This window comes from Pezoporus wallicus, unplaced genomic scaffold, assembly GCF_028554395.1.
Source record: "Pezoporus wallicus isolate ANWC-B61680 ecotype Strahan unplaced genomic scaffold, APGP_CSIRO_Pwel_v1 contig_4788, whole genome shotgun sequence".
In the NCBI taxonomy this organism is placed as follows: Eukaryota; Metazoa; Chordata; class Aves; order Psittaciformes; family Psittacidae; genus Pezoporus; species Pezoporus wallicus.
Genome location: NW_026638769.1, coordinates 1,402,985 through 1,419,387, shown reverse-complemented (window position 1 = coordinate 1,419,387; position 16,403 = coordinate 1,402,985). Strand labels below are relative to the sequence as shown.

General features: G+C 40.7%; 1 protein-coding gene across 1 annotated transcript; it reads left to right on the top strand.

Moving 5' to 3' along the window:
* Positions 1-413: 413 nt before the first annotated feature.
* On the top strand, positions 414-3,109 carry PRSS35 (serine protease 35). Its single transcript, XM_057412496.1, has one exon. It carries the CDS (start codon positions 1,250-1,252, stop codon positions 2,489-2,491), a length of 1,242 nt encoding a protein of 413 aa, XP_057268479.1. The 5' UTR covers positions 414-1,249; the 3' UTR covers positions 2,492-3,109.
* Positions 3,110-16,403: the final 13,294 nt, after the last annotated feature.

Here is a 16,403-nt window from a genome sequence, read left to right as displayed (position 1 = left end):
TTGAGCTCAGAATCAAGACTCCTGGGTTCAGTTTCTGGCTCTGCCACAGACTTCTAGCAATTTTACATTATTTCTGCATATTTCCAACTACAGATGGGAATAATACTGCTTTTTGTCTTTTCCATTTGAAATATTAACACTGTGTGTTCCATCACCCCATTTAGGTGTGGCTTTCCACATGTGACCATAAGGCACAGACGACACAATTCCTGCAGACTTTGTGGGATCCTACAGGAAAAAGGCATGTGATAGCTGGGCTTTCCTGCATGTATATAACCAGGATACTCCTCTAGACCAGCAAACTTCTATTCTTCTCACTCATCTGTCTCCTCCAGCCTTGGAATTAGAAATTCTCAGACATTCTGAGAGAGATTGAGATACCCATGCATGGGAGATTAATGAGGTTTTGGTGACCAGGGAGATACAACATAGCATCTGCAGGAGAGCCCTGCCTTTCTGAGCAGCAGAAGCTGAAAGCATCTAAAATGTGGATGCCACCTTGTTTAGATATCCAAATTGCTCACAACCAGATGACATAAACTTTGAATGTGGAAAGGAGATGTTTCTAAGTTGGTTCTTCGGGATAGCAATTAACTAAGTGCCATTTTCCATAGCAGGCAGCTTCACAGGTCTTAGCTGGGTGGGTAATGAAGAACTGTTGGTGACTTAGATCACTTAAAGGTGCTGCTTTCTGGCTATTACATAAAAGAGCACAACTGGTCTGATTTCCTGTGGGTTCCTAAGTCTCATGAGTGTAGTCTATCCATCTCTGCTGAATACCAAGTTTTGAATGTGTCCTTTGAATACATTGGTGGTTTTTCAACCATGTTCTACCTACAACCTGTAGCTATAGAGAAGAAAAGTAGTAGTATAAAACATAATTGCATTCCTGTGGGATAAATAAAACCAGGGTGCTGTACAGAGTAGAATGACTCAGACTACTGCCCCACTAGGGAAAAGCAGGTAAAAGTCACCTGTTTCCAGCTTTTAGTAGTTAGCTCAGCATGGATGCTGGCCGGCTCATCTGCACCCATCTTGCTAGAGACCACTGGAAGCACCAGAAGTAACACAGGGAATACCTGAGGCCTTTCCATTCTGAGCAGTGTTAAATTCTGTTCCACTGGTGTCAGTGCTAATACTGCATGATTGTACTTTGAAAATACTAAGATAACTGTGTATATTACCAAAACGTATTTTCAAATCTCTCTTTCTTGTTTTAGAAAACAAACAACAAAAGGAAATAGATAAAATGGAGCACATGTTACTGCTGTTCATACTTTTCATACCTATATTGGGTCTCACTAATGGAACAGAAACTGAACAAGATTTTACTTGGCACTTAAAGAAGATTCCCCAGATTGTGAGCGAAAGAACTTTCTCCCTTGAGACCCCTAAATTTGAAGCGAAAACCAACTTGGAACTGAACAGTGTATGTGGAATTGAGTGTCAAAGAAAATTGCCGGTGCCAAGCTTGTCTGACTTGAAGGATCTCCTATCCTATGAGACTGTTTTTGAAAATGGCACACGGACCCTGACTGAAGTGAACGTCCTCGGACTAGTGCTTGACCCAGCTGGAAACACCACCACACGAAGGGCTCCGAGAAAGAAGAGGCAGATCTATGGAACGGACAGTAGGTTCAGCATCTATGACAAGCGGTTTATGACCAACTTTCCGTTCAACACAGCTGTGAAGATTTCCACCGGCTGCAGTGGTATTCTCATTTCCCCCAAGCACGTGCTAACAGCTGCCCACTGTCTGCACAATGGCAAGGATTATGTTAAGGGCAGCAAAAGACTGAGGGTGGGCCTGATGAAGACGAAATCCAGAGGTGATGGCAGGAAACGCAAAGGTGCTAGAAGAAGTAGGAGAGAAGTTTCTGCAGCCCAAGAAGATCCTGAAGTTGCCACAGAGCTAAGGCGACAATCCAAAGGTGGCAGGAGAAAGCAGAGGAGATCTGGGAGGAAGCAGGGGACCTCAGACAGCATGCCCTCCTTTCAGTGGACCAGGGTGAAGAGTACCCACATCCCTAAAGGCTGGTTTAAGGGTGTTTCTGGGGATATTGCCCTGGATTATGATTACGCTGTTCTTGAGCTCAAGCGTCCCCACAAAAGAAAATACATGGAGCTGGGAATCAGCCCAACAATCAAAATGATGCCCAGAAGCATGATCCATTTCTCAGGTTTTGACAATGATCGATCTGGGCAGCTGGTCTATAGATTTTGTAGCATTTCTGATGAGTCCAGTGATCTCTTTTATCAGTATTGTGATGCTGAGCCCGGCTCCACTGGATCTGGCATCTATCTCCGCCTTAAGGAACCGAACAAAAAGAAATGGAAACGTAAGATCATCGCTGTTTACTCAGGCCATCAGTGGGTGGACGTCAATGGTGAACAGCAGGATTACAATGTAGCAGTAAGAATTACTCCTCTCAAATATGCCCAAATTTGTTTCTGGATACATGGGAATGATGAGAACTGCACGCAAGGCTGAAGAGACCTGAGCCTGACTCGCTAGCACCCGTATTACTACAGAATGAATGTCTACTGCAGCAGTTACTGGAAGAACACCCCTCCATGTCAGGATGTTTTTGAACTCAAAGCTCACAAGTAATGTTATGGTGACTTGAGGAATGCTGAATTGCTGGGGGATGGGTAGAATTGTCAAACAAAATATTTCTAGTTGTAATCAACCCTAGATATGCACTTAAAATCCCAAACTGTATTTATGTTTGGAATTCTGATAAATTCCAATCATTCACATCAGAAAAAAAAATTACTACACCTGCTTGTCATTTTTTTTTTTTCCAAAGGGAAGGATTGAAACATCTCAAACTGGCATTATTAAACAATATCTATTTTTTCCAATGGATTTGCTTTTCTCAGGGTTCTGTTCCAATTCTTCAAATGCAATCTGTACGTACAGCACATTACCATATGTGCAGAATGATCCAAAGAACTGCATGAGACCAAGCCATTGTTTTGGCATTTTCTAAAGACCACAGCTCCATGTTGGGAAGCAGCAATCTAGTTCATGCTTGTTTGTTTGGGAAACTTCATCCTCTGGTTGCTGCAGGAGCAATTTCATGGAAATCCCAAACTTCTGTAGCTGAGGGTTCACTTCATTGCTCATTATAAACAGTGGCGAGAAATTAATAAACATAAAAGTTTGCATGTTTGGAAGAAGAAGGAAAAATGTCAGGATATAATTTAATGCTTTTAAATCTCCTTTTAGAAGCTATAGAAGTCTTAAGCACATGCATTTATATTCAAATTAGAGTTTGGAGAGCTGTGGGTTTAGTTTCTAGGCAAATGTTTAGCTTTGCCACTGGGAAAAGTCACTGACTTCTGAAGTGGCTACTTGACAATCATTTAGAGCTCCACAGGTGATGGATTTTTTGGGTGCTAACAGTATTAGCGGTTTTTATAAAATACTTTAATATGAGTTCAGCTTCATAGGTAGGATAGTGTGGGTTAGACTGGGAGCTGGAAAGCAGTCTTTTAGTTTCTGCAAACTGGGTAGTTTTAATCATGTCATATTCAGACTCCACCTCAACATGAGTTATAAGGTTAAAGAAAAAAATTCTCCCAGCTAAGTTATATGACCTTCTGAATGGTAGAAGAACTATCCTGTACATTATAACAAATATCTTGTTAGGTAGCAGCAGCAGTAGTTAGCAAATAATTTTGTTCAATATGTTTGCTGAACCATATATTTAATGAAACCACAAAGTGAGCTTGACTTTCACACACCTTTAAACACAAGTCACCGTTTTAGAAATTGTTGTTGATTGCTACAGAAGTCTATATCTTTTATATCAAGACTTTCAAGTACACGGGATTGTTATGGTGTGACAATCTAATAACATAAAATTATACTGTGTATTTCTGATCATATCCTTTGGATTTCAATACTTTAAGATTATTCACCACCACAATATTTCAATTTTATGATTATAAGTTTCTGCTGACCAAAATGCATTTTCCTCCTGTGCAGAAGAAAAAAAAATAACAAGATTTTAATATGCTATTTGTTTGTTGGTATCTTTAAAATATACTTGTAATGTTTTTTAATGAAATAAGATAATTTTTAAGAAGCCACTTTTTTTGTAGGTGATTGAAAGTATAAAGCCTGACACTTTGAATATGCAGGCAACTTTGTCATATTAGTTCCGAAGCATAAAAACTGAAGACCTGCTTCCATACCATAACTCTAACAATATTTTGTTATTTGGAAGAGATCTCACTTTAAAAGAAGCTATTTCTTTTAAAGTCAGCCTTTAGAAGGAACACTTATCTTTTTTTCTTTTTTTTAAATAATTTTGTATTTGTTTGCAGAAAACTAATAATAATTTTTAAAGTTTAGAAATTAATGTCTAAGATTTTAAGATTAATTCTTTTTATTGTTGTTATCTCTATGAAGACATATGGCCTCACTGACTGTCATTTTAAATCATTTCAGTCCAATGTTTAATACTTTTGCTCTATGCAATGGGCCTACAATATTCATTAGTTGGCTCTGTAGTGTGTCTCTTAAGTGCCTTCTTCCATAGTCACTGTGACAAATAAGGTACCACATTGTTAATCCAATATGAGTCAACCTAGGTTCATGGATTTTGTTACATTGTTGATTTGGGTCCAAAACTGATAAGGTAGCTTAGTAAATCCTGTGTTTTGGTGAGTCTTATTTGGGTGTACTCCTTGGGAGCAGAAATATAATCTATTTCTTTATTAGTTTGGGAATCAGGGACAAGATAAGAATGAAAAATGTTGATGTCAGCTTTCAAATTGTCTTATAATAATCATCCATGGTAAATACCTCAGACACAACCTGAAGTTCTCATACCAGGCTGACAACAAATGTTTGTCCTCAGAGGATAAATATTAGCTGCTCAGTGCCTCATTTTATTAAAGAGGCTGGCCAGAGCAACATAAAAAATAAACAGTCTGTATCTGTATTCAAGCCTCTGTCTGAGTGCACATGCACAAACACAGGCAAATACATGGGCTTGTAAAGCATGTGCTGTTTTGACTATGTCAGTGCCTTCAGGCAAGGAAATGCAGGCGCAAGAAGACATGGACAAAATGTTGTTCCTGTTGTATCTGCATACCAGGCAACATTTCAGTTCTGCTACCTGGCCTAACCAAGAGGGAAATGCTTTATGGAGGCATTGTGACTGCTACAGGGATTTCCGAAATAGTTCGTGAATCAAGTACTTACACAGAACCCCAGGAAGTCAATGTCTGTGTGGAGTTCTTGGTACCAGCCACTGCAAATGGGACAAGAATATGTGAGCCATGATCATCTCAGATTTCCTTAAAAAAACTGCAGTCTCTGTCTAGTTACCAATGAGAAAATACATGGAGGGGCTATTCTTAGCAGATCAGATCTGCTGTTGTCTAGGACACCAGCATCAAAGCTTGGTTCCCAGCCCAGAAGGGGACAGAGTGGTTGTGATGTTTCTCCACAGGATTTTTCCCTCTTTCAAGAACTGGCCTATATAACATTTGTTTTCATCAGTACTAATGCTTTTCCGTAAGAGTTGCTTGAGTAGGTCTTTTTCTTTAACTCTTTTCATGGCATTAGCTAGAAAGAAACTCAGTCAAACCCCTTTTCTGCTGGGGGGCTTCTGGCAACTTGCAGAGTTAACCAGTAAATTTCTCCTGGGCCGAAGATAAACCTCATGTACAAACTGTTAATGTGCCCAGACCAGCTTCTGGAAGGCATTTGTGCATGCGTTGACTGGTGCTCTGAGACATATGATGGAAGTCGTATCTGCAATGTGAAAAATTAAACTGAAGTTTGTATTATCTTAATAAAAGGAAAACACAATGTTAGATAGCAAAATTATTTCTGTTATGCAAAGTATAAAGTACCCGAGGGTTTAAAAATTGCTTAAAGAAACTCCTTGACTCAGTTTATAATTTACCATCCAAATTTTGCAGATTTATGAGTCTTTATGGAGTATGAATCAGCACAGATTATGGCTTAAGTAAAAAAATATTTCCTCTACATGTGGAGGAGAGGAGCAGCTGGGGAGTACCTCCTATTTTGCTGATACGGGATGACCTGGCAGCAGATAGGAATTAATGCAGAAAGAAAGAGCAAGAGAAGTAGGTGGTACTGAAGACCAGGAAGATGGAGGTGATATGGAAGGGATAAAAAAAGTGTGAAAAGTAACAGATTAAATGGGTGTGAGGTAGCAGAGGGAGTAAGGAAGAGTAGGCAGCTGGTAAAGGCATAACAGTATAAATCAAGATGTAAAAATCGCAAGTTACATGAACAATCTCCTTTTGCTGTTAAAGATGAGGCTGTTCTTCCCAACCAACAGCACCAAGGAAGGGGCTGTGAGAGGCTCAGGTTCTAGCATGGACCACTAGCAGGCAGGGGGCTTGAGCCCGATTTGCAATCACTGCCCAAAATCATAGGATTATGCCTGTGCTTGGTCAGGGTCCTTGGGAAGCAACAGACCCGTGTTCTGGCCAAAATGCTTGGCAGCATGAACCTGCCAGAACACTGGGTCACCAAGAGCATAGTGAGGGAAGGGAGTTTCTGTCACTTGAAAGTTTCTTAAACCTGACATTTCATTGGGATTCCTGTAATGGCTGTTCCCCACTGGGAAAAAAAACCAAACAAATCACCAAAAAAACCTCAGACTTAGAGCATTTAAATGTTAGCTCCATTTTATGCATGTACCCACAAATTCTAGCCAATAAATTTCTTTCAAATACCTTCACCTTCTGTTTGTGTTTGGTATCTTTGTGGAAATTTTATCAACTGCTTCTAATTTTAGAGCATGGAATACTGCAGATACTTCCATCTACAAATTCCTGGATTAAAGAATGAATGATGGGAAAAAAGAACCAAAAAAAGAGTATTGTTAAATTATAAGCTTAAAATTGCACACTAATCTTAAAGGATTTGGAAGTGTATTTGAGTCCCTGTTGCACCAGTGTTTTGCTCCAAGTGTGAGAAAACATCTAGGTTAAAAACCTCCAGAGGTAGATTTGGTGATTCTTTAATGTTCCTAACTTTCTAAAGACTGACAGTGAACTTCAAAAAATGTGTTTTTATAATATTTTTAACTGTGCAAAAAAGACAACTTATTTGGGAAAATAAATGCAAACCTTTGCTATATTAAGATATTATACAACGCGCATACTATGTCAATAAATATTTTCTGTTTTTCTTTTCCTTTGTCATGATGTAGTTTGTTAGCAATGGTGGTGTTACACAAACTCCATTCTGTAAATGCTTGTAATAAGTTATCAGTGAATCATCTGGGATGTGGTCTTACAAGATATTAATGTCTCTTTAAATTTGGTCTGGGAAAAAACCTCCCTGCCTACTCCTGTCTTCCAAGATAATTACTCCCTAAGCAAATTTGATGAGTGAAAATAAAATTGGTTCAGCAAGGAAATGACTCACAGACTATGCCACAACTTATTAATTCTGCAATAAGTAATTAGTTCTGTTTCTGCTTTTAGCTATTGTATTTTCTACCCCAGAAATCTGTTGAACCAGGCCAAATTAGAAGTCCTTAAAACATCATAATCTAGGTTCTCAGCATTATCTTAACTCTGTGCCCTTGAAACTGGTGCTGATTTGATCTGTGACAGTAAAAAGGAGGGACTTTTGGCAAGAACAAGACCTGCTGGAAATATTTAATGGAAAGTTCAGAAAGGATTAAAGCAGTGATTAACAGTGCGTCTAATACAAGCGATATTTAACAGGGATCTGGCAAGGGCTTCCTCGCCAAATCTGGTGGTCCTTACACAGGGGAGGAGTAAGGGCCACAGTGGAATAAATAGGACCAACAGTTTTGTCACCTGGGCCGAAGTCCATTTGGGGCTGGTAACAGCACCTAAATCTTTTTATTGCTGGAGTCTATTTTTTGCCACCTTTTGGGAGAATGTCATGGTGACTGAGAAATATTTCTCAGCCCAAATCCAGGGAACACAACAGCGATACAGGAGTGACAGCTGAATCCTTTGCAGGCTACTCCCAAGCCACTGGAAGGGATGTAGTTGTTCTGATGGAAGATACATTCCAAGATATGCTTTAGGTCTCACTTTCCCATGGGCCCTGGGGGACTTGGACTGGCACCCTGTCCAAACATCTCATCAGCCCAGAAATGTCCTAATACTGGCCAGGTCCTTGTGCAGGCATTTTTCTGTTGTACTTTCAGTTCCCTTCATCTTTAACAAATGCTCAAAAGGCCATCACCAAATAACAGCAACCCAATTTCAACAAAGAAGTGGCATCTTATGCCGGTTGTTATGCAGGTATTCCTGATGAACTGTTCATTCTTCCTGCTTGGAATATGTCTCTAAGCCCTGACAGTAGCTTACCCTTCAGATGTTACTGCAAAGAAAAAAGATCAGATATGCTGGAAAAGCTACACAAATATTTTACAGAGATAGCGCCTCTTGGCAATTGCGTACACACCATGGTTACTGCAGTTGCTATGGCTCTACTTCTTTTCCGTGTGAAAGAGTTTGAAAACATGGGATGAAAATAAGTTGGGCTGGTTTTCAGACAAATTACTCAGCTGCCCTTTGGCTGCAGTTGCAGCATTCTCCCACCCTTCCCCTCCAGTTAAATTTCCAGCTTTATGGATTAAATGCTGGTTTCAGCTTTGCTAAATCAGAGACAAAAGCAGCCAGGAGAGAGCACATGGCAAAGGACCCTTTCTGGCTGCATCTCTCTGTGGGTATTTTGAAGCAGGGCAGGCCCCAGAGGAAGAAGAGTACAAGAGAAAGCAAAGGGGAAGACCGCTATCAACAACAAAAATGCACGGTGACTTGGAAGGAAACACGATTTCTGTTTTTCCTACAGTGGAAGGCAGCCCTAGTGTTTTAAACTCCTTTGACTTCTTGACTTCTCTTGAATGATTAACTCATCAGCCAAATATTGTTGGCTCTTGTACAGGAACAAACCAACCCGCTCAGTGCTGGGGATGCAACTTGCCTTCAAATGCCACCAGCAGCTTCCCCTCACCCAACACACACACAAAAAGAGAATGCTAAGTTACCCCGAAGGGGATTTACTAGTAATATGAAGGGAAGAAAAAAATAATATTAATCTCTGAGACAAGCGCCATCTTTTTACATAAGTAAACCAGGGACATTTTCAAAAAGGTGCATGCATAAAGGCAACAGAGACTTTATAGATACGTGTGGTATATGGGGCTTTCTGCCATGCGCATGTGTGAAGGACATGGGTACATTCCAGAGCCGTGGTGAGTTATGTGGTGAAAGAATAATGAGTTGCTGGTTATCTAACCCACCATCTCCCCACAGGGACAGGGATTTATTGTGCTACCAAACTTGTGCTACTTACTGTGAGTTTGGGCTCAGACCTGGTCTACTTAAATGATGGGCATGAACAGAAGTTTCCAAGCACTTTGCCACTGACATTTTACATTTTTCTGTATGTATCCATGGAGGATGTATGAGGTCATTTTTAATAATGGTGGGTTGAAACAGTAAGTACCAGTAACCAAATATTGCAACACATTCCTCTCATTTACAATGCTGAATCTTAGAGGGAAACCTGACCTGTCACATATTAAATGTGTTTACTTGTTATAGAGCATTATACACTAGACATTTATGATCTTTAACCAGTTGTTTTTCTTTTAGAAATAAATAAAAAGGAAACCAATACTCAAAACGGAAAGTAGCTTTGACAATGTTCAATCTAGATACGATGCTTTACTGCTTTTAAATTAACCTGTTACAACAGTGACTTGTGATCGATAATGCTGCTTATACAACTGACATGCTTGAGTCCTTCACTTCTTGCTTATTGATTTTTTCTTTACTGGTTGGGACTAAATAAAATCAGGCATCTGTGCAACGACCAATGTGAGATTAGTTTTCTGTCCATACTGTGAAAACAGTGTTCACAAGCTTATAAAAAAGGAATAATACAGCTGCCACTAATTACATTTTATTACCTTTAAACTGGTAGAGAATTGTCTTTAGGGAGTTACAATTTTGAAGCAGTTTTTGCTCAGTTATTTTGATGCACAAATCCATGGTACACTACACACACACAAGGAGGAGCAGCTTTAAACTCATCTTCATCTTGAAGGCTCCACAAAGATTGCATTAGCTGCCTCCAGCTACAAGCATAAAAGAAATGGCTTAGAGGAAATGCAGTTGAGAGGGGGGTTAGGGGGGGAGAGAGAGGCAAACTTCTCTTCCAAATGTCCCCACCACTGGATATAGAGGCTCAGATATCCCTTTGTCCTGTGAATTTCGTGCCATGCCTTTCCCATCATATAGCGCACACTCTCATCTCATCCAATCCCATTCCCTCCAGGAAAGGAAGCTCCTGGACTGAATGGTTCAGTGCCAGCCAAGGCCCCAGCCTGGAGCTGCACCAGTGGGGGTGTTTCCTGTAGGGCTCACCTTGGTTCCCCTTGCTCTAACCTCTCCTTCAGTGCCTCAGTTGACCAGAGCATCTTCACAGTCCCACTGTACCTGTGCTACCTTTGGGTTCTGCCCTTTGGAGCGGGGCTGGCCTCTCTCATTGTACTTCAGCTATTTTTAATGTGCAACTTCATCTCATGCTTCCCTGCCTGTCTTAGGCTCTCTCTGTTGCTAATTCCACTTTTAATTTTTTTTTAATTGTATCTGCTTTGGGGTTTCATCTCATTTTCTACTTATGCACCAACCACCTAACAATAAATTAAATAAATAATGCCCAACCACTGGTGCTATACAGTGAGGAACCTGGCTTTCTGTCCAAGAGAAACCACTTCTAAGTGCTCTTAAGGTAACACCCACCTGCAAACAGAAAACTAAGGCAGAATCACTGTAAGCCAATCAGTGTTCATGGCACCAAAACAATGCATCAAATCTGCAGCCAGCCTTAGGAAATGCTTTCACAAGCTCTGAGTCAGTGTTAACACAGCGTGCCAGTTGAAGAAGCAATCTTGTGACGTCCCTTACAAAATAGCTCTGGGCTGCCCTGACAGTTCCTTGGGCTGCAGATGCTGACTGAAGGAGAGGTCACAGGCTCTGGACCCCAGCAGCAAGCACAGGGTTTAATCTCTTAGATACATCATACTCTCCAGGGGAAGCTTTATTTAATTCCACTGATTTAACTGACTGTAAAAATAACAACAATTATTATGCCAACTGGGCTGTAGACAGCTCCCATAGCCCCGCAAGATCCACTGGAATAACAGTTTCAAATGAAAAGCCAATGGTGCCCGGCAGGGAGATGTGCCTGTGTGGGAGCCACGTCTGCTCAGCATCTGGAGAAATTCGGCAGGGACCTTCTTGGTAGCCGGCTGTGGGTGAGGTTTATCACATCAGTTATTTAAGCCTGCTGTCAAGGCCATGTCTTGTTGTAGCAGCACAGGCTTCTAGGGCTAATCCAAGGGCTGAGCTTGGAAAAGGAAGGCTATAGATGTAGATAGCAATTCTGCAGCATTTCTTCACATTTGGAAAGAGAAAATCACAACTCTACAGAAAGGGTAAAGCCTTCATATTCCAGTATGTACAGAGAAGAGAACCTGTCCTTTTCCACCCTCAATACCATTAAACAGCATAAATAAAAACCACTACTGGAAAGAGCTTAGGAAACTCCATGCTTCATTATATCCCTATACAAGCCCTTTTCATAATGTCTCAGGTGGAGCCAGGGCTGTAAGTGCAGCCTATTTGCTGAGCCCACACTGGCCACCATGTGCTTGTCTCTTGCCACATCACTCAGAGCCCACATACAGAGCCAAAATTAGATGGTCCTGGACAGAGGCGTGCAGTCATGTACTTTTCCAGGCCACAAAGCAGCTTTTTTTCCTTGGCAAAGGCTAAGCTTCAAGGCCTGTATTTTTAGACACAGAAGAAGTCACATTTCCAGACCTAGAAGCCTGTTCCCTCCCCCTTGTTTGAAAGCAAAATGTCACTGTGGAACCAAGCACGTTCTGGTAGAAACATGATAAAGGTAAAGCTGAGAGGAACAAGACTGGTAGGAAACAAGGTTACCTATGAAGCAGGTAATTGCTAAAATACCTGCAAGATTCACTTTCATTCCTAAAAAGAAGACTTGACATGGTTTTCTTCTACTATCTATTGACTAAGTGCATGGAAAAAAAAATTTCAAGCAGTTAGGTTTCTTGGGTTGTTGTTTTGTTTTTTTGCTATTTTAGTGGGATGCCAATGTCATCTTCCTTCACCAGAGGATTTTTTAGGCAGCTCCACCAATTACAGAATTAGGGGCTCAGCAGGTAATGCCCTGGGGCAATCCAAAGGCAGTAGCTCCCATTGGTGACGATGATAAACCTACTGCTGAGAGAGAGTCTTTGGCAGATATTTAAACATCATCCAGATATTATAGCCATTAAGACCCACAAAACTTGTCATGAGAGAAGAGCAGTTCAGACTTGCATCACATCCTGATTACAGCTGATAGCTGTATTCTGATTCTCCCTGTTGCTCCTTACACATCCACAGCATGTGAATGTGGTACAGGCAACAAGGAAAAGAAACCTGTGCTCTGGATCTGTTAATGTTACCACAATCTTTATTCAAGAGACACCTAAAACTCTCCCTTCTGCTATTTCCAGCTACATTCATGGGGAGATTCCCCAAGTTGGACACATTTACCACCTTGCAAACAAGGACCCTGCTGCTGACCCCCACCTGTACAGTGTGTCATCACACACCAAATGTGCTGCTCCATGTGCTTTTGTATCAAACTCAAACTTGTAACCCAAATAAACAGCTGATATACCAGCACTGTTCAGGCAAAGAACAGCCAGGGTTACCAAACAAGGTATTTTATGTTTTCCAATATGTACATAGCAGCAGTGTTACGAAGAAGTTCCAGTTGCAGTTTTCACAGACCCTGCTGAAAATTGGATGCCTAGTGTATCATGTGTACATGTATGTATATATAAAAACATATATAGGTGTGTGTATATATATGTACATACATATATATGGTATGTCAGCGAATATACTTACATATAGCTATGTACCGCATAGACATAGTAGTATGACTGTAAATGGGATGCTCAAAGAGTAACTGAAGAGAAGTTACTGACACAGTCACAGCGTCTGGAACTTGAATTTATGCCCACATACTGCACTGTCTCCTCCCTCATCCCTCCGTGACTTGCAGCTGCTTCTTGTTTTTGTATCTCCTGCATGGCCCCTGCACAAGATGCACGTGGGAGAAACAGAATTTGAGGACCCTGCATTCAAAGGTCTGAGGGAGGATGGACAGTCCCATCTCCTGCCATCTCCACCATGTGCTGAGTTCTCCCAGGAAAACTCCCCATGCACACAGATATCCAACGACCTGAAAAGAAGGGTGTGGAGAGACATTCAGCCCATGGCCTCCCTCATCCTCCCCAAATATATTCCCATGCTGAAAAGATTTAGCAGTGCACTGAATGCACTCTTATTAATGTCACAGAGCCAAACCATAATGCTCAAAACTGAAATTATTTAAATTGCCAAAACTTTTTCTTGTTTTTCCCTATTTCCCGTTTTTCTCTGTTTCCCCCAAATGGCTACACTCTATGTACAAATGTATGCTGAAGGGCAATTGCTTAAACCACAGCTTTTCAGGAAGGCTTTGAGTGCATAGAGAAGCAAAGGCTGACCATGGCCCAATCATGCAATCGTGCTGGGGAAAGTGGAGATGCCATGCTTGGATCTATTACTGGAAGCCTGTCTCACAAGCCCTGGGACATGGTATTTCTGTTACATACAGCACAAGCGTGCCTTCACTCTGCTGCTGCGTCCTGTTTTGGATGCTGCTCTTCACAGAAGTGTGGGCCAATTGAAGAGAGGGCAGAGAAAATGAAGATTGATCAGACATCTACAAAACTTGACTGGCAAGGATGGATTAAAGACAAAAGGCGTAAGACAGAAGAATGACCATGGCAACTGTCCAAATATCATCTTTGCTGCTGCAAAGAACAAAGGGAGTATCCCCACGGGCAAAAGAAGTAACAGTTCAATGCGCAGTGAAAGGAATCAGGTAATAGAGTAACAGGAGCCTTCTCAGAGTGAAGGTGGTGATGTCCTGCATCGGTTATTTGGGAAGGCTGCTTTGTGATTGAGGTCTTTGAGAAAAATCTGTTGGGAATTATACAATTTTGGCTTTGGAGCAGGGGAATAGAATGGATGGCTCTCTATTTTCTGTGATTTCTATCTTCTGACTCTGCCCAGCAGTCTTAAAGTGGAAACTTCACATGCTCTGAATGTATTGCCTTTGCAGTGGAGTGCAGCAAGCTGTGTTGGTCTTGTTTGCCTGTTGCAGAGAGCCAAATTTTAAGTGAAGCAGCGTGCATGCTTATACAGAACTTTCATATTGCCAATAAAATGCTTTGGCCAAGAGAAAAATATTATATTTCACACAAGACTCTGCTCCAGTACAGCACAGATTGAACCAGCTTAGCTTTTCAATTTGGCTAGGGGAAAATGATTTTATTTTAGTTGCATCTCTCCTCTGTCTCTGACAGATCTATCGGAATACTGGACTTACCAGCTAGTTTCCAGCCACTGTAAGTTCAGTCTCAGATGGCAAAGCCTGCTGGAAGCTGAGCTGTACAGCTAGATAAAGAATATTCTGTAAGCCTGGAGACTAATTTAAAGGCCAGTGAGTCAAAGAAGCACATCCACAACAGGCTCCTCATGGAAACTGCACTGTAAACACCTGACATGAGAGCAGCTACTCAATTTTAAGATTTCCAGACCAACCACTTGCAATACTACATTGGTAGGAATTGTTTTACTTGATAGGTAAAGGCTCTTCCTGTGTTAGCCCCAAAGGGGTAAAGGAACAGCAAAGACAACATTGAAGGTTTGAAATGGGGATTTTCCTTCCTAATGACAGAACGTGTCAATGGGATACAGCCTGGCATAAGTATCACTGCAGCTCCCAGGGCTTGTAATTATTCTTCGTTTCTCTAAAAATTGCTTTTGAATGAAATATAGATGATTTGCCCATTTACCAATATAAACTCCTCATCTAAAGAGAGATGGAGGTTGTAAGGGATACATTAGCAAATTCTTTGAGGTATTTCTAAAAGCTGTTAAAAGCACAAACAGCCCAAATCCAGCCATCAACATCCGCTGGCAAAATACAAATAAAAAAAGGAGTTGTATGAAACACCCAGAAGCCAGGCGAAATGGCAGAGTGGGATTAGAGTCAATTTTGATGATCAGTCATGAAGCCAAACGTCAAAAGAAGCAAAATATTTTAGCAGATATATAAGCTACCTTATTACAACAAATGTTTGCTAGGATCCTGAAACCCTGGACATGAAATTCTGTATTTTGGGTGGACAGAACAGTCTAACCTTTTTCTAAACTACATTTAACTGTACTGATTACATATGTGCAAGATATATGTACCACAACCTAATGTTACATCTTACTAACCATCAAGAATATAATCTGTGAGGCTATGTTTTGAAATCTTCAGAAGATAAAGACTTCACTCAGAAACCATGAGGTGCACATCTTTTCTGGATAACTGAACATAACAGGTTCTGGAGAAACCAGGAAAGCTTAAGCAAACAAGGAAATTAGTATTAGCTGTACTCCAACAACATGGTTATAGAGCTGCTCAGGAGAAATAAGTTTACCTAGTAGTAGCTCAGACTAAAAAGTGTGGGGAGCATTACAGACTTACACACATACACGTTAGTTTTATAATTACTTTTTACAATCCTAAACAATAGCTGAGCATTTAAATAGAAAATCTGCTTACTGACACTGCAATTTATTCACATTACTATGAATAAGAATAGTATCTTTTGTATGGTCTCTGTTAATAAATGGGAATCAACTCACTCTAGTCTGTACAAGAACTATGGTAGTAAAAAGGTGATTACATCTGCATTTTAAAATATAAAGGGAAGTTTTAGAGAAAAATAATTATTAGCCAAATAAGTAGCCTAATTTAATTTCACATAGGTTTAAGAGGATGCTTAAAAACAGCCCATGCACAAAACCAGAACTGTTGGGTAGTGTGCATGCAATCAGAGTTCATGCAGCTTTTGTGTCAATTAAAAATTAGCTACATTGTACTGAATGCTGCCTTGCCTCTCTCCCTGTCTGGGCCTGGACCATCCATTAGAGAGTAAATCATTTTAGCAATCCTACAGACATCACAGGCAGTCAAATATTTTGAGAAAGAAGAAAACTTCCTGCATGACTTGCCTTGGATCCAGGGACTTTATAAGCAAATTCTGCATAACCAGATCTTCAAGAGAGCATAAAGAGGTAAGCAGCTCGATTTCTATCAATCCCACTTCTGAAATGAGAGCACTGTATGGAGGGATGGGAAAGTGTTTCAGTCACGCTGCTGCAAAGGTTTGCAGGAAGAAACACAAAGTGAACTGTACTGGTGGTGGCACAGGACCCAGGCA